The 26,090-nt window shown below is 47.8% G+C and overlaps 1 protein-coding gene across 1 annotated transcript in view; it reads right to left on the bottom strand.

Annotated features, from left to right (window-relative positions):
• Positions 1 to 9,603, bottom strand: part of SLC26A9 (solute carrier family 26 member 9) — a 44,351-nt gene extending 34,748 nt beyond the window's left edge. The window contains exon 1 of the mRNA XM_037885253.2: positions 9,496 to 9,603. Coding sequence (XP_037741181.2) covers positions 9,496 to 9,501 — 6 coding nt within the window. The 5' untranslated portion in view covers positions 9,502 to 9,603. The remainder of the gene's footprint in view (positions 1 to 9,495) is intronic.
• Between the last annotated feature and the right edge of the window lie 16,487 nt (positions 9,604 to 26,090).

Here is a 26,090-nt window from a genome sequence, read left to right as displayed (position 1 = left end):
TGGCAAAGCTTTCTAGTGTAGACGCAGTTTATACCAGAAAAAGAGCTTTTCTGCCTGTATAACTTACAACAGTTGTGCAAATGAAATCAGCTATACTGGCAAAAGGACTTTTTTTGGCCTGTCCAACTGCATCTACACCAGGGCGTTTGCTGGTAGCAGAATGTCATAAAAGAAATCATGCCCCATCTGCCATTACTACTAGCAAACGTGTCTAGCGTAGACCGGGCCTGTGTGAGGCGAGGACTGTGGTCTTCCATTATTTGAAAGATGGAATCCCAGTGGGATAGCCCCATTCCCAGGCCCTGGCTCAGTTGTGACTCCGGGGAAAGAGTGGTTTCCCGTTAGTGCGTGTCTACCCTGTAATCAGAGGCGAGGTTGCAGCAGGTGGACATGTACCCAAGAAAGCTTTGATCTAGCTAGCTGGAATAACAATAGTAGTAAAGCCATAGCAACGTGGGAGTGAAGCCCTCCCAGTTTAGGCTAGGAGAGCCTGCATATGTGGTACCTAAACGAGCTGGATTAAAGCTAGCTGAGTGTACGACTCCACAGATCCAGAACCCAGGCCCTGTAGGACTACTAGGCACCCAGTAGCAGCTGTACCTAGCTTGCACGCTGCTGCCCAGGACCTGCTTTGGACACAGCCCATGGAAAGTCCTGTATCAAGGGGTCTGACAGGCAGCAGCCCCAAGGCTCATTGCTGGCTCCCCACTCGATATAAACCCAAAGGACATTTGTGGCTGCCATGACCATCCTTGCTCCCTGTGCAAATCCTGGCTTTGATCTTGGTTCGATTTTCATTTTGCCTTCTGACCTGCACCCTGACTTGGACTCTGATCCTTGGTATCTGCTCTGGCCTGGAACCTGACTACGCAAGTCCTCTGCTACTCCCAGCCTCGGGTTTGACCCTACTCTGACCCTTGGCCTGACTGCCCTTGTTGGGATCCTGACACTCAGGTATGTCTCCATGTGCTGCAATCGCATCTCTGATTGCAGCGTAGATATATCTTTAGAGGTCTCCAAGTCCAGCCCTGAGAGCTGATGAGATCTTAGCCCAAGGTCATATGGCTGCAGGCTCTAGCTTTGTACAGAGCAGTTACACACTCCGATGGGAGTCTGCTGTCCCAGCCTCCTAAACTGTGCTTTCCCTCCAGGCTTTCTCTAGAGACAAAGGTTCAGGCTCATAAGAACAGAGCTGGAGGTGTAGATGGGACTAGACAATCCCAGTCAGACAGCATCTTCCAGGCAGCCCAGCTTTCTTTGAAATATTTCACCCCAGGCAGGACGATTATTGAGTACAGTTGGGGTTTTTTGCAATAGTTTAACTCTTTCTTTCTCTGGACACTTCTGGCCCAACCCATACAGACTATTGTGGAACAAGCATCTGATAAAACCAGGAGCCTAAGAGATTGCCTGGAAAGAGTTTCGACCATGGCTTGCTCCCATCTATACTAGACCCCAAAGCATTTTCCATTCTGATAGAGAGGGACGTTAATGGAGACCAGTGACTGACACCACAGCAACAGGGCTAGTTTGTGCAGATGCGCGTTCTACATACCTGGCAATGGTGTCACCTGCCTAGTCAAGCCCGAAAATATCATCCCAAGTGTGTTACACATCAGAGGACTAAGCCGGAGAGGTGCCAAACACGCTCAACTCCTGTAGCCTTCGCCCCTCAGGCTCAGCACTGCTCAGGATCAGGTCCTAAACATACTGGGTGAAATCCTGGCCCTGTTGGAGCCAGGATTTCACCCATAAGTGTATGCCCAGAGGAATGATGTCACTGTTAGCTGAGAGGTAGCCACCTCTGGGGTGGAGTCTGGAAGATTTTAACAATGTGCAGTAACATAGCACAGAAGTCTGAGTCAGGAAGCGAAGGATAATGCAGGCAGCTGAAATGGCTATGGGAATATAGGTCAGCAGTATGATGGTGCTAATGGAAATTTTGCCAGGAACCTGAGATTGACAACCCTCATATGGTGACATGTGCCACAAAAATTCTAATGATCACATGGAGCCAGACCTAGATTGCACCCATCATCCAAAATGCAGCACCTCCAACAGCGCTGGGCTCTCTAATACCAGCACCTCTAACAGCGCTGGGCTCTCTAATACGTGGGTCAGTGCTGACTCAGAAGAGTGTCACTTGCTGCATAACCAAGACCATTTCTCCCAGACACTAGGTAGGTCGCTATCCAAACTGACTCTGCCTGGCTTACATGACAGGGCAAGGAGTGGGGCCGCAGTGGTGTGACCACGTGCAAGGAGACCTTCCCTTCTGGTATCATTGGTCACTGGGTTCAGAACCCTCCAGGTGTTAGCACTTTGACTGGTATCCCCTTTCTTGTTTTTTCCATTCTGAAGACAGGGTCATTTGAGACTTGGCTCAGGCTCACCCTAAACACAGCCCCAGGCTGGACCCCAATTTCAAGTTCATTCCCTCCACGCTCATTCTAGATTTTTAATCCCTGCACCCTTGGACTTGCTCCAGATTCCCAGCTTCCTATAGCTCATTCTGGAAGCCCAGTCACTCCAGACTCGCTCGAGATTCCCAGTCACTCCCTGCTGGGCTTGTTCCAGATTGCCAGCCCACCTAGGCTCACCCCAGAAGCCCCGTCCCTCCAGATTTCCAGTTCTCCCTCCCACCCCAGGTTCACTCCAAAATTCTCAGTCCCCTACAGCTTGTTCTGGATACAGAGTTACTCCTGGCTTGACTCCAGATTCTGTAAGTCACCCCCACCCGGGCTCACTCCAGATTCTCAATCCCCCATGCCTTATTAGAAAACCCAAATCAAGTTGCAGCAAAAGATCATAAACTCCAGTGACCCTGGCCTAAGTTTCAGGTGTGTGAAGCTTTATTTCTCAATCTGGTTGGTTTCTGAGCAGTGTGCCTGCCATGCCATCAGCGGGACCGAATCTGCTGATTTGATTGGGGATTGGTCCTGCTTTGAGCAGGGGGTTGGACTAGATGACCTCCTGAGGTCCCTTCCAACCCTGATATTCTATGATTCTATGATTCTATGACTATACCACAGCTCTTTAATGAAGTCCTCCTGCTGAGCAAAAGTGCTGGCAAACGTGAAAAAAATAATATTCTCATGATTAAATTCATCTTGAACAAACAGGCCGATGATGTCAGCATCTCAGAGAGAGTCAAGTTCTTGAGTTGGCTTATCAATGGCCTTGCCCTAGATCAAACAACAGGCTAAACCTTTGAGATTTCAGAAGTAAAGAGCAGGAGTCACTTGATTGTGCAGTGAACGAAAGAGTAAGCCAGCTGTCGTGGTAGAGAAGGTGTAACACGGAGATGGGCATGTGGAGACATACCCAAGGTAGCGTTTTGCCTTCGTCACAGTGGCAAAACGCTGACCAGAGATAATGCAAGTTATCTACAGGGATGGGATCCCAAAGCCAGTGAAATGCTGTGCTGCCAATGATCATTTTGTTAACTAGAGGCCAGATTCTCCAAAGAATTCTGTTTAGGCACCAAAACAAGTGGCCAGATTCTCAGGAGCCTCCGCATGGTGGAAACACCTTGAGTGCAGAGCTCTTTTGAGAAGCCAAGCCCATCAGTGTTTCAGAGGGCACTGCTGGGTGCTAAGTGCAGTGCAGTGGGAAATACGGCCTTGATTACTAGTGATGAGCACTTGGTAATCTGGGCCTACAGAGTGAAAAGTAAAGGCACGCTCCGAATCCTTAAGCCAGGGCATAGAATTCTGAGCACACACAGAATTGGGGCAGAACTGTTTCACAGCAAGGGCATGGAACAGGCAAAATAAATTGTTCCATAAGGTCAGACAAGCACAAAGTATCAGCTGAGTTGCAATGTTGCATGGTGCCCTGTGAGCTCCTGATTGGTTAACTCGTGTCCTGCCAGTTTCAAACCACTCCAGGTGTGCCAAGCACAAGCTTTTCTCCTAGCGCCTGCCTCACTGCCAGGAATCCCAGCTCCTTATCTCTAGTCCCAGCACTGCTGATAGCTGTGTCTGGGGAGAGAAAGTCACATTGAAGTTTCCGCTCAGTGTGGATAGGATCCAACAGCACGAAACAACTGTTTGGTGCTGACAGAGTTGGAGCAAGAGGGAAACTTCAGATTCAGGGCGCATGAGTCAAAACTAGCAAAACTGGGTGGGAAATCGACTTTCTCTGAGAGCAGTTGGGTTGTATCTTGTTTAAAATCGGGCCAATTTCACTCCTGGAGTAAGTGAAGGGTCTTCAGTGGAACTCCACAAGGGAGGAATTTGGCCAGTTATGTTTAGGGAGAAAATGCAAATCATTTAAGATGACTTTTTTACACATGATGTGTCTCACTGCCTCCTCCTGTGGTTTTCTCCCTGATTCCTTAACGTCTCAATAAGTTCAGAGTCTTCAAACCTTAGATTAAGCTTCATTAAAAATGTCTTTTGCCTCTGAGTCTACACTAGATGAGGAAGTTTTACAACAAACCATTGCATATTCAAGGCTGTTCAAGCAATGTCTGCAAAACCTCATGTACCCATAAATGCCCATCACAGGTGTAAAGCTTTGGGGGCAATACCCAGGTTTAGGTCTATTGGTTTAGTCCACGTGAACCAGTGCTGTCTTCTAACCATGTTGGTTCCCAGTGCAAATGGGAAACCACAAACATTGCAACTGCACTAGCTCATTGGACCCTTCTGCATCCCACCTTGCAGTGCTGCCTGTAGCCGTTCTGGTCACTCCTATATAGATACCTTAAGATGCCCAGCAAGCAATGCTACAAACACAGCTGCAAGTGGACTATGGAAGTGGATGAGCCTCAATGCCTCTGTCAGAGCCAGCAGCACTGTAGGGATGCCCTGGAGGCCACAGGGATGGACAAGGGAACCAAGCATGTCATGCAGTTGAGATCCCTGTGATGTTTTCTCAACGTGCTTTGGGTGTGACTCTGGAGACGGGAATGTGACGGTGCTGAAGAAACTTTAAACAAAACAAACCTGCTAAAATCATGTCGGGTCACGTCCTGCTTTTCCCCTGTGGGAATTAAACAGAAACCATTGAAATGGCAGGGAATTTTTTGTGAAGACTAAGCGCCAGATCCTCAGCTGGTGTAAATTAGTGCAACTCCATGGAAGTCAACAGGGTTATGTAGGTTTACTCCAACTGAGAATCCAGTGCTAAGTGTATTTCTATGACACTCCCATAGTGGCAAGTTCTCTTTCCCAAATTAAACATAATCTCACCCCTCTTAACACCCAGCTGTTAGGTTCATGGCATGCACACAGAAAGTTAGATACTCTTTCTGAAAGGCTGCAACATAACATTATTTTATTTCTTAGAATTCAGAAATCTAACACACAAACAATCAAATGCAGAGAGACCAAGCAGACTGCTCCCTAAGGCAGAGAGGCACCTCTCACCCCACCTTGCTCTACACTGGCTTTTTTGCAGATTGGACTTGCTGCAGAAGACCCAGACTGCACACTTCCCTACAGAGATCCCTGAGCCTGCAACCAGGATCAGGAAACCCCTTACATTTAAAGGGATAGCTTGTTATTTAAACACAGTTTTCAACATACCACACTACTCATCCTTTATTTCCCCTTCACTTCATTTAGCCTCTCCTCTGGTTAGCCAATCACACAGGATCCAGGGGAAAGAGCAGTCTGTTCTAAACCAATGCAAGTTGTTTCAGAATGTTGTGTAATTCACTCACTCCAAGGAATGCTGATCAAACTCACTCCACCTTCCTGCTCCTGCTGGTATTCACTATTTGCATTCTAGTACCACCTAGAGGACTCAGTCAGGATGAGGGCCCCATGATGCTAGGGGCTGTACGTACACATAGTAAAAAGTCCCTGCCTCAAAAAACTTAGTCTTTTTCTATTTCTACTGCACTCACCTTTGTATCCCAGTATCCCCTACCACGACCACTTCCCCAGCCTCTCCTGATCATGTCCTCCCGACCCCAATGAGTTTACCTAGGAAATGTTCTAAAATCCACAGGTTTGTTCACTTCCATCTCCAGTCCTTTTGAAACCCAGAGATTTCAGTGCTTAGGCACTTAAAAGTTTTGCTGCTTTTATTATGCCAGCGTCGTCAAAGCAGAACCTCAACCCCCATCTCCACCCCCCGAGTGCAGACATAGTTTTACCTGTATACAAGTGCTTTTAACAGGAGAGTTGATTTTGATTTGGTCATGCAAAATCAATCATACCAGTACACAGCACCTTATACTGGTAAAACTGTGCCTATGCTCGGACTTTTACTGGAATAGCTATACTGGTAAAAATCCACCCCCCTAACTAACATAATTCTCCTGGGAAAACATCTTACATTTAGACCAGAACGGAGACATGAGTGGCCACATTTTAAAGTGCCCAGTGGGAGTGATTGGGAGCTGTTAGACATCCTGGTATTAGGGGCTTTGTCTCATGGGATACTATTAGCCCTCCCCACACACACACACACACACACACACACACACACTCATCTCCCTGTCCTGATTTTTCACACTTGCTATCTGGTCACCCTCGGGGCTGCACACTTTGAAAAACTGGCCATATAATAAGTGCCATAAGGAGGAGTGAAGATAGATCAGCTACAGATAAAAAGCCTGATCCCAAGCAGTGGTTTGACCCCAAAAACGGAAGAGGTGCCAAACACTCCCTGACGTCCCCGGGTTTCATTTCCTGTAGGAGGTGCTCGGACACCACGATGGTGGGTACAAAACCCTATGGGGTTAGGTCCCAGTGGCAGAGGTGGAACATCTCTATGCCCTGCTCCACACCTCATCCCTCAATAGCCCGTATTTTCTCACGTGTTCACTCTCAGCCCTTACAGCCCAAAGGAAGGAGGCCAGTGGCCGTCGTCTGGCCCCTTTGCTACACAGCAGCTCGGTTTTGAAACAATGGTTTCTTTTGGTTTAAATATTTGGGCGTGTTAATTGATGATTTCCATAGGCAGATGGTCCTTCGGGGGGGGTGGGGGGGAACAAACCCGAGCAAGCACTGGGCAGGAGTTCAGGCTCTGCACTCTCGCTGCTACCGTAGGGCCAGTGCCAATATTTGTTGTACCACTTCACAGGCGTTTCAAACCAAACTAGCTGTGCACTTGGTAACCATGATAATAAGAGCTGCAGACACCTGCCAGTTACTGCAGGTGAAGCCAAAGCATTTGGTTGACAAGGGGGGTTATGAAAGAAAATGCTTTCACTCCCTTGGCCACATTCTGGTCTCTGGTGTAAATCCGGAGTAACTCCTTTCGAGTCCTTGGAGTTACTCTGGATTGACTATCTTACAAATGAGACCAGAATTTAACCTAGTCTTTCTCTGATTTGTTTAAATAACCCACTTGCTCTCAGCCCTGCCCCAACTTTTCAGCTGCTTCTCGTCCTAGTTTAATTATGGGAAGAAGGGGAGGCCAGTAGGCATGTTAGGAAGGAACAGCTTTGGGGGTGCAAGGAATAAAAAATGAGCAGCTCTGCCGGCTCCAATGCAGCGCTGCTCCAGTGCAGAAGAACAATACACTTATTGCGTCAGAACAATTCAGTGCAGGTGCCAGGGTGCCAGCGCTGGAGACTGACACCCTCTGTCCATGGCCACCACACAGATACAGCAGAGTGCTGCTTTCCCCATCCCACGGGGCCTCCTTCCTCACCCCCCAGGAGGCATCTCTAGGGCTTGGAGAGGAGTGGAGTCTCCAGTCCCCTACGATCCTTAGCCTCTCTGCTGAGACAGCCAGCTAGGGGGCCGGTAACAATGGTGAGGCTGATACATCTCCAGTGGGAAGCCCATGCACTCATTCCCCCAGACCACCAAAAATAACATCACCACCACCAGCATCAGCCTGGCTTCCAAGGGCCAGGCCAGCCCATTGACTTAGTGCAGTCAGAGCTGATCTGGAGCAAGGTCAGCAGCCCCTCAGCAGGCTACAGGGTTGAAATGCTATAAGAACCCCTGGGGGCCTCTCTTTTCTCAAGAGCTGTCAGGTGGGTGGCTGCTAGATTCTACAAAATCACCCAGTTTAGGAACGCTTTTAGGGGCAAATCCCGATGTTGCTGGAGTCAATGGGAGTCTTGCCACTGATCTCAACAACATCAGCGTTTGGCCCTTGCAAAGTTTTCCATCACAGCTCCCCATCCCCGTATGGAGGCAGCATCTCCATAGCTCTGTGGGAAAGGACTGAGAAATGACTTGAAAAGAATAGTGGGGTAAGGGGGAAAGTCTGCCCCCCCAATAACCCCTCTGGCTATCTGTTCCCAGAGCACCGAGACTACTATTGCCCTTTGAAGAGCACACGGGCAAAGGAAAGTCTCAGGAATTAGGAAGTTTGCAGACTGCAGCATTCCTGCAGCACCTGAGAACACTCTTATCCAAGTTGCCTGCTTAGCGCTCTCTCATGTACACAGACACACTCCCTCCCCCCGGGAATCTGATATGAGAGAAGGAAAAACACCTTATGGGTCACCTCGTCCATCGTTCCCAACAGTAAGGGCAGAGGAGGGCATTTCTCTCCATCCAGGGTTTGAACCTAGGCAAAAATCCATCTCCGCCCATACCAGCAAGCTCTTGAAAGCACTTTCTGCTGACCAGTAAATAACAGTGGAGGTAAGAACCTCTTCAGGAACCATGCCAGGGGAGAACCTGTCCCAAGGTTCTCAGCCGATGCACAAGTCAGAAGTGGATGGATTTTAGCGGCACACAGAGGCAGAATCAGCACAAGAGTTCCACTGATCAGAGTATTGAGAATTGGTACCGCAATTAGGGCCCATGCAGGGCAGGACTATCGCTTATCACACAGATCCTAAGGCTTGGTCCAGTCTAGATTTAAAACTCCCAAGCCATGGAAATCCCACTGCTTCCATTTGGACACTATCCCTCAATCTAACACATCTCTGGTAGGAAGCACCTTCAGATTTCTAGCCTAGAATTTCTTCTTAATTTCATCCCACCTTAAATAATTGCCCCTTCCTCCTTGGTATATTAGGCTGGGACAGACTTTTATATGCCCTCTCCCACATGCTCCTGCTATTTATTCCTTAGCCAAGCTATGCAAACTCCACCTTACAAACTGAGGGGGCGGCGGGAGGGGGGCATCGCAAAGTCTGATTTAAGTTGCAAACTCCTTGGGGCAGGGACTTGCCTGCAAAGCACCATAGCCTGAATGGGTGCAACACAAACACCAGTAACAGACCAGACCCACAGGCTCTGTAATTACTAGTAACTCTCCATGCTCAGGCAAATTGCCACCGAACTCAGCAGGAGTTTGTCTGAGTAAGGACTGCAGGGTTTGATCTCATAATAATTAATTCCCAGATTTGGCTCCTGTAGCCTTTCTTCATAACTCAAGCCCCTTGATCTTTGCTGTTGCTAATTCCTTGGCATATCTGCTGCTGTAAATACCTTTGGGGGGAAAAAAAATCATTCAACAACCAGGTCTCCAAATATTGAAATTCACACCCTGTGGCTGTGCAACCTCAGTGCGAATCCCCCACGCCCACCCAGACAAAGAGCACCATTGTTGGGAGCAGGGACTTACCTTCATCTTTGCTGGAGGGAAGAAAGGGCTAATTCTGCTAGGTGAGCTGCAAATGTGTCAAGAAAGCCCCGGCAGAGAGTTGCTCCCCAGGTAGAGGTGTGCAGAGGACTGTGCTCAAATATAAACCAGTGAGTCATTTATAACTCACCTCAGTCAAGGGGACTGAGGGCTGTGCTTGGCTTCTGATTGGCTTGCTGGGCTTGTTACGAAGTGACTGCAAGCAAGTACACCCAGGCTAAGCCCAGGAGATAGCAAGGGAGATAAGGAGAGATCTGAAGAAGGACAGCTTTTTTAGCCTCCCCAGTTCAGAATTAGGCTGTTTGATCCCATTGTACAATTCCCTCAATACACCTGGGCCCTCGGAGACAATAGAACATATTGAGTGTCCCCCCGGGTCCCCCCAGCATTCAGACTCCCATTGTGGGGAGAAGATGCTTTTGTTGACCGAGGCTACGGTTTCCTGGCGCGTTGGACAGTGACTCCAGCCTGTCTTTGTGTTCTGGCTGCCTCTCAGCATCGGACAAGGACAATGGAGTGCATTGTGCCAGGTCCTGGACTCCCAGAGGTTGGGCTTTGAACTAAGGATTGGCAGGGGAAAGCGGTTGCTTTCTTATTTCCACGTTCAAAGGGATGAGAGGGGTGGAGAGGACAGAGGAGGCTGCGGCTGGTCTGTTAGGCGGTGAGCACTGAGCTTCCCCACACTGTTGGGGCTCTGCCTGGAGAAGAGATTGAGAGACTGTCGTGTGAGTAAGAATCACATCGGAGTGATGTTATTGTGACAGTAAAGCTGTCCAGGGCCATCAATCCTCATTGCTTCAGGGCATGATCACCACGGAGGGTCAGGAGGGAATGTTCATCCACTCTCCCATTGTACAGAACTGCACATGCGAGTGCAAAAGGAGAGTTTTACAACATGCTCAAGCGCACCCACCATGGGATACTGATGGAGAGTGGCGATCAAGCTGTAATCCATTGGTCTGTTTCCATATGGTCCAGAGGTTGGGTCCAATCTTGTAAGGTGCTAAGCTCCCATGTCTCTTTGAAGGTGACCAGCACCTCAGAGGATCCCACCCTTAAGATTTTAAAAATATTTATAAAAATTATTTATTACTTATTTATATTATTGTAGCCCAGGAGCCCCTTGTGCTAGCCGCTGTAGAAACACAGAACAGCCTGCCTCCAGGAACATAAAATCTAAGTATCAGACAACAGGCAACACACGGACATAGTCAGGTGAGGGAGCACCAGGAAACAACAGTCAGCATGAGAGGCAGCAGTCACTGTACACCTGCAGCCGAGTTGTTGTCAAGTTTGAAAAGCCAGAAGAAAGATACCAGTGTGGAGTGTGTGTTGGTGGGGAGGACTCCAGCTGGGATTGGGGCATGTTCATGGAGTTCTCTTCTCCAGAGGAGAAACGTGGTTGCAAGTCCCTTGCCTTCCAGCCTCTGCACTCCCTCAGGATGGGTTGTGGGATGAGTGGATGAGGAGCATTATTATTTCTTTGTATTACGGTAGCCCCTAGCAACACCCAGTCCAAGCTCCGGGCCCCATTGTGTGAGGCACTGTACAGACAAGTACCAGATCCTCCCCCAGCAGCAAGGGGAGCGGAGATTGTGCTGGCCCCAGCCCTGCTCGGCCCAAGGGATACCAGCCTCTGCAGACCAAGGGAGCAGCAGGAGGTGCCTTTGTGGGGACATCTCAGTGTCTCTGAGGCTAAAGGAATCGATATACTTGTTCCAGTGGAGATGGGGTGATGTGCACCCTACTCCTGATGGCAAATGGAGATTCTCCCGGGCTGAGGGGAGGGAGGAGCAATAGTGGTTGTCGGCATAGAAATGAGGCCAGGTAGGGTCAGGCATTTGGGCATCGAGAGGAGAGACATTCCCTCCCCTGCCCTTTCGTGGATTATTTATTCAAAATGAACATCTGAGACATGGCTGCGTGTGGGGGGGCGTCACAGGGAAGTGTTTGGTGGTAAAACGAATGAGGGACATCAGAAGGAAAAGCAGCCCCTTCTCCCTTTGTGAATGAAAAACTGGGACAGTCCACAGTACAGGTCAGGGTGGGAGGATGTTTAAAATCCAGACAGGATGTTTTTCTAAATGCTCTGCTCTAGAAATTATTGTGGGGCAGGTCTCTGGCCTGTGTTACACAGGAGGTTGGACTAGATGATCACAAAGGTCCCTTCTGGCACTGGAATCTATGAAGATAGTGCCTGCCTCACGGGGCTGGCAGTCCAGGTGCCAGGCAGGACGTGACAGGTGGACGAAAGAGACAGATGGGCTGGGGAGGGTTGAAGGGTGAGGTAACCAAATGAACAGAATTAAGCAGGAAAATAGATGTTCTGGCTGGCCAGCTGCCTCACCAATGCCCACGGCCTGTAGGCATCATGGCTGAGGAAGGTTTCAAAGTGGAGTTCAGCCTTACGAGTGTTCTTAAAGCCCACTCTCAGGATGAGAGCTTGAGGGGCTTTTCAAGAAATGACTCTGGCGCAGTCAATGCCCAGCTCTTTGGTGCTCGGCCACACCCAGCCCTCTGCATGCGTGACCCACAGAGCCTGGACACTCAGTGCCGGGAGATAAGGAGGGACCCAACATGGATGGCCATTCTGATATGTGCTGCCCACTTGTGAGCTCAATAGCGTGCAAGACTCATGTTTCCCCAGGTGCACGCAGAGAACTGGTAAGAGGACAAACTGAGAGTGAGATGAAAGAAAGGAGGGTGCAGGGGGCAAGGAGGATGGGGAGGGATGGAGAGAGCCGGGCTGGGGTGACAGAGAGCAGAGAGAGGGATGGGGATGAGGGCGGGTAGAAAGGGAAGAGATATGACACTTTATGCCAAGTTCCCAGCAATTAACTTGCCCTGAGATTCCCTGGGGAAAGAACTCTGATGCCTTGTTTATTCCAAATCACAGGCCCCATAGACAACATCAATTTCTCACCATTAGCAATCATTAATTCAGGAAGCTAATCACAGTGTCCAAAGTGAGCTAAAGAAACATCCTGCCAGTCCAGCCGATAAGTGGAGGCCAGGGGTGATTCATTGCCTTCTGAGAGACAGAGGCAATCGTTGCCCAATTGTTCTGTAAATATCATTAATTACCTCTATCACTTTCTTTTAAAAGGGCAGCTTGATATTAATGAGCATAGGGAGCCCTCAGAAACAGGAACCCCGTGAGGGCCGTGGGCAAAACCATTCCAGGCTCAATAGCTCAATGTGGTTCTAGCCCTGCTCCCTTCAGCAGCAGGGATGATGATTTGCCCCCTGAAATCCATGATTAGTATCATTTGCGTGACGGTGGCACCTAAAGATCCCCACCAAGACCGTGCTCGCCATCTAGACAGACAAAAGAGTGGGAGGGGAACCGGAGGCTCAGAGCGGGGCGATGACTTGCCCAAGGTCAGTGGCCAAGTCGGAAATAGGACCCAGGAGTCCTGGCCGTCCCATGCCTCCCTTCTAATCATGATCCCACTTGATTTGTAAACCTTTTGGGCCCAGCATTCGCAGAGTAGGTCTATTAGAGGTGTGACTGCAGCACGTGGAGACCTACCCAAGCAAGCTTTGATCTAGTTAGCTCCTAGAACAATGGCAGTGAAGCCACCCACAGCAGCATGGGCCAGCCACTCAGGTATATACCCAGTGTCCCAGGCAGGTCTGTACAACCCCTGCTGCTGTGCTGCCAGGACTTCATTGCGATTGTCACTGGAGCTAGCGCGATCGGAGCTCGCTCAGATACGTCGACACGTGACGCAGTGCAGATGCCATTAATCTTTAATTCTGGCACCTTAGAGACTAACCAATTTATCTGAGCATAAGCTTTCGTGAGCTACAGCTCACTTCATGAGATGCATCTGATGAAGTGAGCTGTAGCTCACGAAAGCTTATGCTCAAATAAATTGGTTAGTCTCTAAGGTGCCACAAGTCCTCCTTTTCTTTTTGCGAATACAGACTAACACGGCTGCTACTCTGAAACCTATCTTTAATTCTGGAGACTCCTGGACAATCCTGGAGGGTTGGCAACCCTAATGCATCCAGTTTTGCCAACTGTTGGTATGCCGACATGTGATGCAGTGGAGGCATACCGACAGTTGGCAAAACTGGATGCGTTAGGGTTGCCAACCCTCCAGGATTGTCCGGGAGTCTCCAGAATTAAAGATTAATCTTTAATTAAAGAGTATGTCATGGGCTGACACCTCCAGGGATACATCCAACCAAAGCTGGCAACCCTAGGATGCTCTTTCTGCCCTGTAAAGCCCCTGCTGCTCCCCCAGCAGGGGAATGGAGCGCCATGGATCCTCCTGAATGCACTGAGCGGAGTATAGGCGGCATGCGTGGGGCCAACCCAGACACTGAGGAGGAGTCCCTGCGCTGGGTTTAGACGTGGCAAAAAATCCAACTGGTTTGCAACGTACCCAGAAAGTGGAACCCGATAGCCAGTGTCAGCTCATTGCAAAGTGGAGGGCACCACTGCAGCCTAAAGCAATGGCAGCAGCACGTGAAACCTAATAGATTCCAGCCCAGGAATCTGCCATCATTTCTGCCCCTTTGCAGGGTGCGCTTTTTGTGTCAGGCCATGCTGCTGTGTGAGCTCGTACGGGCTCCCGGCGGGCACAGCAGGAAGTGGACAGCGGGCCCAGAGGCCTCTTTGCTGAGCTTTGGCAGATGGAATAAGACTTTTTAAAGATTAATTATATTCAGATTCAAAATCTTTCAAAAGTTGAAAACTGTCAGATTCAAAATCTGAACAGCAAAGCTACCGGGCTCTGAGCAATTGGCACATGTGCCGATCCAACCAAGGGCCCCTCCAGCCGCCTGTTATCCTGCCTCCAACGATGACCAGTCCTACGTACCTTGGAGGAAGATGTAAGGAACCTTGTAGCAGACAAGTATGGAATAACCTGCCCTAGGGGAAGTTTTCCAGTGGCACCCTCAGCCCTTTTCTACCTGTGTAACTTCCTAGAGACCCACTAGTTCAGGGGTCATATATGCACAGAGCCACAATCCGCTCGGCCTCGTTCTGGGTACGGAACAATCTGAATGAGGACAGCACACAAGATACAGGAAGCAAAGCCCTGTAAAACGTACCCATGGCTGCTCCTGGTGCTAGGTGCTTTGCAGGACATCTGCTTTGAGGGCAATCTCAGATGTGCTCTGTAGATGGAACATTTGCTTCCTCCAAGATCTCCCCAGCAGGGTGTGCAATAGAGCAGCCTTTCTGAACAGAGACAAGTCACTGGTCTTTGTGGCATGAGGGTGGTGTTGTCAAGGACAAAACCCAGGTTATTGAGAGCATCAGTAGAAAGCTGCAAACTGGGGCTTAGTCTCCACAGAAGGAACCCAGGAGGCAATAGCTAGTGGAGATCCAAACTCAAAGGGAGGAAGCAACAGGCAGAGGCAATCCTCCAAGCGATTGGAACTTCTGTTCCGGAGGTATGGCTGTTTCCCCCTGCACGAGGCATTACACCGAAGTCCTGGTGGGCGTGATTCTGTGAGGTGCTCAGTCCCCTACAGGATCAGGCCCCATATGGCTACTGAAGATCTTTTGCCAATTCTTGCAAGAGTAGGTGCCACACTGCCGACCTCTGGCTCAAGTAGCTATGATTCTGGCTTCAGTTCCCCCTCTCCCCAGCCCCAGCTGGATACTGCTTTTGCCTGTACTTCCTGTCCTAAACTGCGGTGCTGTGAAATAGCTGCCAGATTCCACCCCATTCAATGCTGGCTGGGATGGAGAGAGAGAGAGAGAGTGTGCACACGTTCACGTGTGTGTGCATATGAGAGACAGAGAGAGCAATCCGTGTGTAGGAAGCTTTGCAAGATGTCAGTGAACACTGAAAAGATGGGAAAGAGGAAATGGGGCTGCTCTGGCTTGAACCTCATGACCCTGATTGTGCATGTTTTGCAGCTCTTTATCACCTGCCGTGATAACAACACCAAGCAGGGGCTATGTGGGTTTGTTTACAAGTGATTAATATTAGTGGATGGATTGCACTCTTTGCGGTAATAATTCAGTACTAATTTATTGCTAAGAACCATGGGAAACCTGCCCTGGAGTTCATGGCTATGACTTACAGAAGGGAGGGAGAACGGCTGCCTTGGGATGGAGGGGACAGGAGCACATGGGGATGCATGGTGGGCTTACTCATATGAAGTTGCTGATCCTGGCAGGTGTCCTGCAGCCTCCAGGGATCCTAGGTGCTTCCCCTTTCTGCAGCTCTAGTTTTGCTTCTGGGGTTTCATTTTGGTTTGTTGTGCAGAGATGATTCCTCCAGGCAAAATGAACATCTGGATTCCAAACATGCCAAAGCTCATGAGCGTTGAGATTTGGGTGTGGGTTAGACCCATTACAAACCAAAATTTGATCCATGCCTGGAGGGAGTTGTTGACACCCCAAATAGCAAGGGTGCTCTGATCAAAAGTTATAATAATCCATCCCATTATAAAGAGAAGGGGGCAAAATGAGTTCCATACTGGGTTTCTGAAACTTGCATGGCGAGGGGTCTGATCCTGGGGATCAGTTCAGACCCAATTCTTGTCCTGTATTATAAGAAGAGGTTCTGCGCTTCTAGAGGTCTCTGCCCTCATCATCCTCCAGCAGGACATTGAGGGACCAGTCAATAAATTAGGAGCATCCTCAGGACAAGCTGTCATAGGCTCATCATTGATCGTGACTGGAAGCTAATTAGCTTCTCCTAGCCACTGCCCACCTAATGTTCGGAGCCACCCTGCAGTGAGCCACCTGCTTACCGTAGTCTCCTTTTAGCCCAGGAATTGTACTTCTTGGACAGGAAACAGGAAAGCAAAGTGACCCAAAGTGTTTGTGAAAACTCCTTTTCTTTCTTAGCAGAGCTGCTCCCTTTCAAAGTACCTGCTATTATCTCATTCATGCAGCAGGGGCTCTGGGATCTGACACGCTATGCACAAACACACAGAGGCATTTTGATGTTTCAGCATTAACATTTGTAAGTCTGAAGATGGGGTGATTTAATGCTGGTGATTAGGAGACATTCCAGTCAAAGCCCCACACCCTGGACATTGATGGGTTGGAGAGGAAGGAGTAAATTTGAGCATTGGTTGTATACACTGCCGCAGATGTAACTGGGTGGGTGAATTTTCAGCTCCTGGTCACATTGCATGTGCCCATGCAGACCTTTGCAGAGAAAAGAAAAGAGGGATGAACCTGCCAATGAAGACCTTTGTGAAACAGGACTCAACACATTGGGCCAGAACCTCCGCATCACTCCGTAGGCTTCAATGGAACTCCGCTGTTGACACCGGCTGAGGATGTTGCCCATTTAGGCCTTGCGTCCAGTTGCAAACAAACCACATTTGACCCCCCCGTAGCTGCATTTCTTGCTGACGCCCGTGGACAATTTGTATATTCCATCTTCTAGTGCAGAGAAGAGTTAAGCAGCTAGCACTATATTCTCCCTCCCCACACAGACTTCCTGCAGGGCAGGGGTATGTGGCCATACTCTGCCTCCTGTAAAACGACTGGCCTGTCTGTGACTCGATTACTTGAGACTTCCCAAGAGCGTGGCTGAAGGTTCCAGCTCTCCACAGAAGACCGATTGTTTCAGGGAAAGTCCTTCCTTATCCGTTTATTTCATCTAATCTTTCCTGATGCTCTAGCCATTTTCCTGCTTTGATCATCTCGATTTGAAAAACAACAGCCAAATACCCCTACCCACCATGCCCCATCCCTCATCTTGGGACCCATCCTGCACCTTTGCATGTAATTGCCAGAGCAACGAGATGGCAAGGTTGGCTGCTGTATTGCTAGGTTTCAGAGTAACAGCCGTGTTAGTCTGTATTCGCAAAAAGAAAAGGAGTACTTGTGGCACCTTAGAGACTAACCAATTGCTGCCATTCTGATCTGGTAGCTTTGATGTGCATTGGCCATTCACTTCACAGTGGGGTCAATGATGGCACAATGATGGAGGGGACTGGAGAATCAAACCCCTTCTCTCTTCCCCAGCAGACAAAGAACCCCAAATCTTTAAGCTGAAGGTGTCCTTGATAACCTTGTTTTCACTGCAGTGCCGCGTGGCTGGCACAAGGGTCAAAAGCTTTACCCGTGTAGGAATGAGGAACAGAAAGTCCTGGGAGAAAACAGTTGGATTATTTACAGCACCAGAATAAAAGACAGCATGCAAAGAGAACGGGAGGACTTGTGGCACGTTAGAGACTAACAAATTTATTTGAGCATAAGCTTTCGTGGGCTACAGCTCACTTCATCGGATGCATAGAATGAAACATATAGTAAGAAGATATATATATCTTTGCAAAGCATGCAAAGAGGTTCCCAGCTCTCCAGTTTCATGCAGCTCCAGCTGGACTCTTGAAGCAAATTATTTAAGGGACTGGATTTAGTGCTGGTGAAAGGCATTCACTTGACAGTCCTTGTACAGGGAGCCCTCTGTTTATCTACAGGGCAGGTTTCCCAGTTCCCACACACACACTGTCAGCAGGGCTCAGCCCTGATCCATAGGGGCACTTCCTCTGTTGTTGACAAGGGCAGTTCCTGGCCTGTCCACTGAGTCTGTCAATTAATGCAAAGTGTGGTGGTGAGACCTACCAAACTCATCTCATCAGTGCCACCAAACATTTAGTAGATGGGAACAACTTTTAAGCCCTAGTGAGCTAGGCTGGATTCATACAGGTGCGAGGGTCTGCTGCTCCTTAACAATGTCCCGAGGCATCTAGCTTTACCAATGATGCCCTTTTGAAAACGAGCCTTGCTTTCTGGAAAGGTATGTTTATTAAATCAAGCTCTGACCTCTTTGGAGCTTACAGGCAGGGTCTGCCACTCTCTGCACACACAGGCAAAATTTCCCACACTTCTCCTTCAGACAAACCCTATAATTACTGGTGCTCCACCCTGTTCTTTAAAGGGACAACTCCTCAAAATAAAACACTAAAAATATAACAATCAGACTGCTATGAACACATCCTCCACATGTGACTCCAAATACATTTTGCAATATAAAATAATTTCATCCATTATAGCAGGGTGGTCACATTATCCTATGTATACATCTCCCACATGGGTCAGCAGCAGCATTTGAATGCAGGGCTTTGGTCCCGGAGGATAGTCCTCATCTACTTCAGCTCGAGGGGCAATTGGTGGGAATGCATCATCGATCCATACAGGGAGACAGGACACCCAGGCTTCCAGTGTCTTACACAACTATTTGAAAACTCACACTAGCATTCTGGGGCTCAGGGTTCCTGGGTTCTTTTTCTGGGTCTGGGAGCAGAGAGTGGGTTTGCAGTTAGAGACACCATTGCCAAATACAGTTTGATCCTTGTGGGGAATATCTGCAGGGAGAGGACGTGGGATGTCTGGATCTAAAACCATCCATCTCTATGGCTATGTCTACACTACAGCCTATGTCGGCAAAACTTATGTCGCTCGGGGGCGTGAATATTCCACCTCCCTGAGCGACATAAATGACACCGACATAAGGGTTCGTGTGCTCAGTGCTATGTCGGCAGGAGAAGCTGATGCTGATTATGCTTACGCTGCTTGCGGAGGTAGGTTTTTTATGCCAAGGAGAGAGCTCTCTCCCATCCGCATAGATAGTCTTCACCAGACACGCCGCAGTGGTGCAGCTGGATTGGTACAGCTGCGGCACTGCAGCGCGGTACATAGAGACATGGTCTAACACTTCAGCTAAAGGACCAAGCCCATTATTACAGGATTCAACCCTGTCGCAGGGTCCCAGAGCTCGGGCTGCAGCCCAAGCCCAAATGTCTCCACAGTTTACAGCCCCGCAGCCCAAGCCTCGTGAGCCTGAGTCAGCTGACCCCTGCCAGCCCCGGCTGTTTAATTGCAGTATGGACGTCCTCAAAGATCCTCACCATATTAGCATGTGTTATACAAGTGCAAAATTTGGGCTGTCTGTTCCAAAGTGGATGCGACTTGAATTTGTTGTATTCGTGATCAATGTTCTATTCCCAGCTGCACCTGAATTGACCTTGTGCATTCTCTCAGTTATCTTATACGTAAAATAGGTGCATGATAATTGCCTCCTCTAAGGTAGCAGTGTGCGAATGCTGAATAAGGTTTGTGAAGGGCACAGAAATATTAACAGCACTCAGCAGAAGAGGTGGGATTAGAAGTCATGCGAGCCAGGCTTGTAGCTTAGTACCTGGTCCTTGAGGGGGCTAGGTTACAGTGTGGGGTAAGGCTGCTGTCTCTCTCAAAGAAAATGCATTATGTTTAATGAGTTCGTCGGCAGGAATGATAGCTCAGAAGAATAGATGAGTGTCACCTGGCAAGTCTGGAGGTTGCAGCGGTTTGGGAAAAGGGGCTTACCTGGAATCTTTGCTTTGCAGCTGAGCCCATTTCAGATTTTCCTTGATTTTCCTAGACTTTCACCATCGTTCATTTCCCTTCCCTTGGAGATCTCTTTCCATCCCTTTCCCCTCCTACTTTCCTAACTGCGAAAGGCTGACAGGCCTAAGAACTCTGGACCTGAACATACCCTCACCGGACAGTGACCATAAACAGAGAGACAACAGAGGTGGAACTTTCAGTGAACCAACACACATTGCATTGCTGTGGACGTTGGGCAAGAAACACTGAGAGAATCTCAGCAGCTCGCTAAGCTCGGTCTAGTCCTGTCAGTGGGTCTGAGCCATAGCATAGCCTGACATACTTGAATGTGGGGGAGAGAGAAAGAGAGAAGGCTTTGGAATAAGGAAAGAAGAACTTGCAGCCTGGGTAGACCAATAACTGAGTGAGGCTATAGCAGCGCGGCATGAGTCTGGCTTTTTGTATTCTACTCCTGACGACTGCCCTGCTGCTTGGGGAGCTCATTAAAGCCAAAATGTTCAAACCTGAGTGACTGATGTTAGTCACCTAAATAACGGCCTGAGCTCTCTCCACGCCAGACGTATCCTGGAGCAACCGAGAGCGGAATCCAGCCCACTATCACTCACAAATAAAGAACTGAGAGCCTGATTCTCTTCTCACTTATGCCAGTTTTATGCAGGCTCTGATTCCATTGTAGTGAATGGCGTTACTTCTCATTTACACCAATGTAAGCATGAGCAGAATCAGGCCCTGAGTATATGTCATTCACCCGAGGAAGAGTTTTCAGGCAACATGAGTTTAGAGCTCGGTAAAACCCACGAGACAAACACAGGATATTTTCTAGCTGAAATCTGGCCCTATTGTCACTCTAGCGCTTACAGATCTTGAACGGCTGCACTCCTGTGCCTCATCCGCAGCTCTAAAGAAAATATTGGCGAGTTTAGGGCTTGCCCTACGCACAATTTTGGTACCAATATAACTATCTCAGTTTAGTTAAATTGGTGTAACCCACTACTCTAGTGTGGACACAGCTACACTGATATAAAGCTGTAAGTAAAGTTACACTGGCCTGAACACTTTTATATGGGTGTAAATGCATGGACATCAGGCAATATAATTATGGGTACAAAGATGTGTGTAGATCAACCCTTAAAAGGCCTGTTGGCACTTAACACAGAAGTTAAGAGGAGGGATTTTCATACCTATTTTTCAGCAGCGGTGCAGCTGACCTGGTACTGCCAACAGGCTATGAGACATTAGACTTTACCTTTGTGATCGTTTTATCTGTAGAAAAGCTGTCCCTGGTGCAGGACTGAATCTTGTCTGTCCTGAGCCAAAGGCAGGAGAATTTGGGGGAGTAAAAGTCTACATTTTGAAAATAATTCTGCATTTGAAAGTCGTTACACTCCCATGGCTAGGAGAAGCTGCTCATAGGGTTGGAATGTCAGAATAAGATCCACAGGAGGTGGGTTGGTGGGTAGAGGGCGGGTGAATTGATTAAAGGTGCACAATAAATTCATTCATAATACGGCATGGCCAGCTTATCACATGGTTCTGCAACTGATCGCATGGCTCTCACCTCCACATATACATATATAGGCATATACATGAGTTGTGTTATGTGTATATATGTGTTTCTGTGTGCATATCTAAGCAGGCCCAGATAACTTGCATCCAAAATTTTAAAAGAGCTGGCTAAGGAGCTCACTGGACCATTAATGTTGATTTTCAATAAGTCTTAGAACACAGAGGACGTTCCAGAAGACTGGAACAAATCTAATAGTGGGCCAATTTTTAAAAAAGATAAAAGGGATGACCCAAGTAGTTATAGGCCAGTCAGCCGGACATCGATCCCAGGCAAGAGAATGAAGTGGCTGATATGGGCCTAGATCAATAAGGAATTAAAGGAGTGTAAAGGAATTAATGCAAATCAGCATGGCTTAATGGAAAATACATCCTGCAACACAAACTCGATATTTTTTTTTGATGAGATTACAAATTTGGTTGGTAAAGGTAATTGTGCTGATATAATATGCTTAGACTTCTGTAAAGCATTTGACTGGATATGCATGCCATTTTGATTAAAAAAATTAGAACAATATAAAATTAACATGGCACACATTAAATGGATTAAAAACTTGCTAACTGCTAGGTCTCCAAATGTAACTGTAAATGGACAGGTGTTTCCAGTGGGGTCCCGCAGGGACTGGTTCTTGGCCCTGGCACTATTTTTATCAATGACCTGGAAGAGAATACAGAAACATCACTGAATAAGTTTGCAGATGACACAAAAATTGGGGAGTAGTAAATAATGAAGAAAACAGGTCACTGATACAGAGCCATCTGGATTGCTTGGCAAGCTGGGCGCAACCAAGCTATATGCGTTTTAATATTGCTAAATATAAAGATCAAAGAATGTAGGCCATACTTATAGGATGTGGGAATCTATTATGGGAACCAGTGACTGAAAAAGATTTGGGGGTTGTGGTGGATAATCACCTGAACATGAGCTCCCAGTATTATGCTGTGGCCAAAAGAGCTAATGTGATTCTGGGATGCATAAACAGGGGAATCTAGAGTAAGAGTAGTGCAGTTATTTTACCTCACTATTTGGTACTGGTGCAACTGCTGCTGGAATACTGTGTCCAGTTCTGGTGCCCACAATTCAAGAAGGTTATTGACAAATTGGAGAGGGTTCAAAAAAGAGCTATGAGCATGTTAAAGGATTAGATAACATGCCTTATAGTAATAGACTTAAAGGGATCAATCTATTTAGTTTACCAATGAGAAGGTTACAGAGGTGACTTGATTACAGCCTGTAAGTGTCTATATGGGGAATAAATATTTGACAATGGGCTCTTCAATCTAGCAGAGAAAGATAGAACATAATCCTATGGCTGGAAGTTGAAGCTAGCCAAATTCAGACTGGAAATGAGGCGTAAATGTTTAACAGTGGTGAGAATGATTAACCATTGGAACACTTTACCGAAGCTCACAGTGAATTTTCCATCATTGACAATTTTAAAGTCAAAATTGGATATTTTCCGAACAGTTCTGCACTAGGAATTACTGTGAGGAAGTTCTATGGCCTGGGTTCTACAGGAGGTCAGAATAGATGATCCCTTCTGGCCTTGAAATCTATGAATCTATTTCACCCACTACTGAAATGCAGCCATCTGGGGTGCTAACTCTCAGTATGGATGCTTGTTTGATTCAGTTGGTAACATACGGTAACAGGATTGTTGGAGTTATAATATTTGAGTTGCATATTTTAGACTCTGAATTTAAAGTATTCTCTCCAGGAAGTGAATGCAACTGGTGAGGGGGTTAGTGAGGTGGTGGGGGTGGAGGTGGAGGTAGGGGGGCTTAGTCCTAACACTGAAGTGTGAACTTACTAGAGGACAGTTCTCAGGGCTTTCGTTCACAATTATTTGTAGCAGAGTTTGTGAAGTGAGTTTCTCTGGTTTATTTTGGTCCTAGGATATTTAATGATATAATTATATAGCACAGGAGATATTTTATGATGTCATTTTTATAAGCCATTGCTAGCTACCTTTTTTGTAGGGTATAGATTAAAATGCACTCAAGATAAGATAAGGATTATTTGAATGAAAATAGACCCGATACTGCAGAGGTGACAGAGTCTCCTGATACTGGGTAGTGGAGCAGGTAGTTGCAGAAATCCTTTTCTCACACATGGCTATTATATTACAGGATAAAACCTTTCTTACATATGGCCCAGTACCAAAAGACAGGCCCGGAGAAAGAATGCAACAGTGAGGTTCAAATGCAATAATAATTGGGGAACTGAAGTCCTTTCTGAGGCAAAGTTCCCTGGGTGAAATTCCCCTCTGTGCCAAGGACCACCATAATTTGAGTGTGCAACATGTCCCCATCTGTGACTGATCCAGCCTGTGCCAGTTACAGCCACATCTAGGGTGCTACAGCGTGGTATCAGCTCGTGCTTTTAACTCCGGACGACCCTGTTCAATCCCTGGTGTGTTGACGAAGCTGGCAACCATCACATATGCACAAGGGTGAATTTCACCCTAGCTGAAGCTAGTCCTGCCTCTGTTCTGCCGTGGGGCTTGTCTGCACAGAGCAGCAAAGCATGCCAAAGGGGTATTGATGTATCCTTAGGATGAAGCTAACACAAACTAGGTACCTTTTAGAGTGGGCCAGCAGGGTCTACACAGGACACTTAGATCACAACACATTAGAGTGCCTTACAAATCACACGCCTCTAGTGCACTTTGCCAGTGCTGTGCGGACGAGCCCTCAGACTGCCTGGATATGTCTATGCAGCATTAAAAACCCGTGGCTGGCCCCTTGCCAGCTGACTCAGGCTCGTGGGGCTCGGGCTCAGGGGCTGTTTAACTGCAGTGTAGACATTCAGTACTCAGGCTGGAGCCCGGGCTAAAGGACCCTGCAAGGTGGGAGGGTCCCAGAGATAGATGGAGGTGTATGTTCAGTCTGAGCCCGAATGTCTACACTGCAATTAAACAGCCCTGTAGCCCAAGCCCCGCAAGCCCCAGTCATCTGGCACAGGCCAGCTGCGGGCATCTAATTGCAATGTAGACCTACCCACTGAGCACTCCCATGACTCAGCCTGAGTTCTGAGTTCAAAACACTCCATGATTCAGCCCTACAATAGTACTTAGCTTTTAGATAGGCTTTGCACATGGGAGTTGACTAGAGAAGGGTAGACGACACTCACATCCACACATGTAGGGCTGCAGGGGGAGCAGAGACACTGCCCAATTCAGCTTGTGCAGAAGACTCTGGCTGACCACAACCTGGTTCCAGGAGAGCAGGTAGGCAACTAGCTGAAGAGAGCACTTTGCTGCTTCTCTGAGCAGTAAGGAAGGGTGCCTGAGGCTAGCACTTACTGCTGACTTCAGCATATACTTTAGCTGGCTAGGGGGACTGCCCACAGCCCCTAATCCTCAATACGTGCTGGCTTGCAGATGTGGTGTGCAAAGTGCTGTGTAAGCGCAGTCCAGCTTTTTGTACTTGGCTACAGAGAGGTCAAGCCCTATTGCTTGGGTAGAGAGAGGAAGAGCCCTCTGCCCTCTTGTCCCTCAGCGCACCACCCGAGCAAAGCTGTGCACAGATATCTCCTTTCTCCCACCTCCACAGGGGAGAGGGCTCTGCTCAACGTGTCAGGGGATTGAGCGCATTGGTGAAAGGAACAGTCAGGCTACAGGTGTTTCCTGCTCAAACAGCTGTAGTATCTTCACTCCACCAAAGGGAAAAAGAAAACCCCACGGAATAAACAGATAAGCCAACAGGCATGTAGGCAAGTGCCCTTTGGGGAACATAGTTAAGCCAAAATGATTTAGGTTTCTCCTGGAGGAGGGGGGACACATCTCCAGCCCTTGGCACTTTATTAGCTCTTGAAGTTTGGCAAACAGTCTGAGTAATTTTTCAGCCCATCTTTTCCTGCGCATGAATTATCTGCCTGTTTGGGTCAGGAACTACCCTTGCTGTGTGTTTGGGCAAGGCCAAGCACAACCGAGTGGTTCCCAGATCTGAGCTGACACCTCGAGCTGGTCAGGAATTTTCCAACTCAACGTTTTTTCTTGGGAAAATGCTGATTTGTCGAAACCAAACCTGTTTGAGGGAATGGGTCAGTTCTGACAAATCTCCCGATTTAGGCGGGGGAACCTGTGAAAAAAGAAGTTTGGGGATTGTCAAACTGTCCTATTTCAACATCCTCTAAATGAAAACTTTCATTTTTCAGTTCAAAATGAATTCTTGTTTTGAAAGTTTTAATTTATACTAAAAAAGGTCAAACCCATTAAAAAGATCAAAATCAAAACAAAATGTCTCAAAGTTACCAAACACAAAACAAAAAAATGGTTTGATTGACCCAATCCAAAATTGTTTTCAGATGATCAGGTCCCCCAGATTTTCTAGATTTCAACTTTTCATCAAAATTTGAGATTGGAACATTTTTTGGAAGTCTCAAAAATTCTCCTGGGACAGGAAAACTATTTCCTACCCAGCTCTCTGCTAGATATCACTACAACGGTACCGATACCAATGCTAATACAATTACTAATACTAAACTGTAGTATTCTTAAATATATTTGTTATCACAATTATTTGTGCATTTCTTTGGCATGTAATATGATGTAGAGCCAGCACTGGGAGAAATATCTATCCTTCCATCCATCCCCTATTCATCCATCCCATATTCATCTATCCCCATACACCTCTATCTGCTTCTCTAGGGCGTCCATCATCATAGAGTCTGAGTTGCCACACAGGGGGT

Source organism: Chelonia mydas, chromosome 21 (assembly GCF_015237465.2).
Source record: "Chelonia mydas isolate rCheMyd1 chromosome 21, rCheMyd1.pri.v2, whole genome shotgun sequence".
In the NCBI taxonomy this organism is placed as follows: Eukaryota; Metazoa; Chordata; order Testudines; family Cheloniidae; genus Chelonia; species Chelonia mydas.
This window is presented reverse-complemented; position numbering and strand designations above follow the sequence as displayed.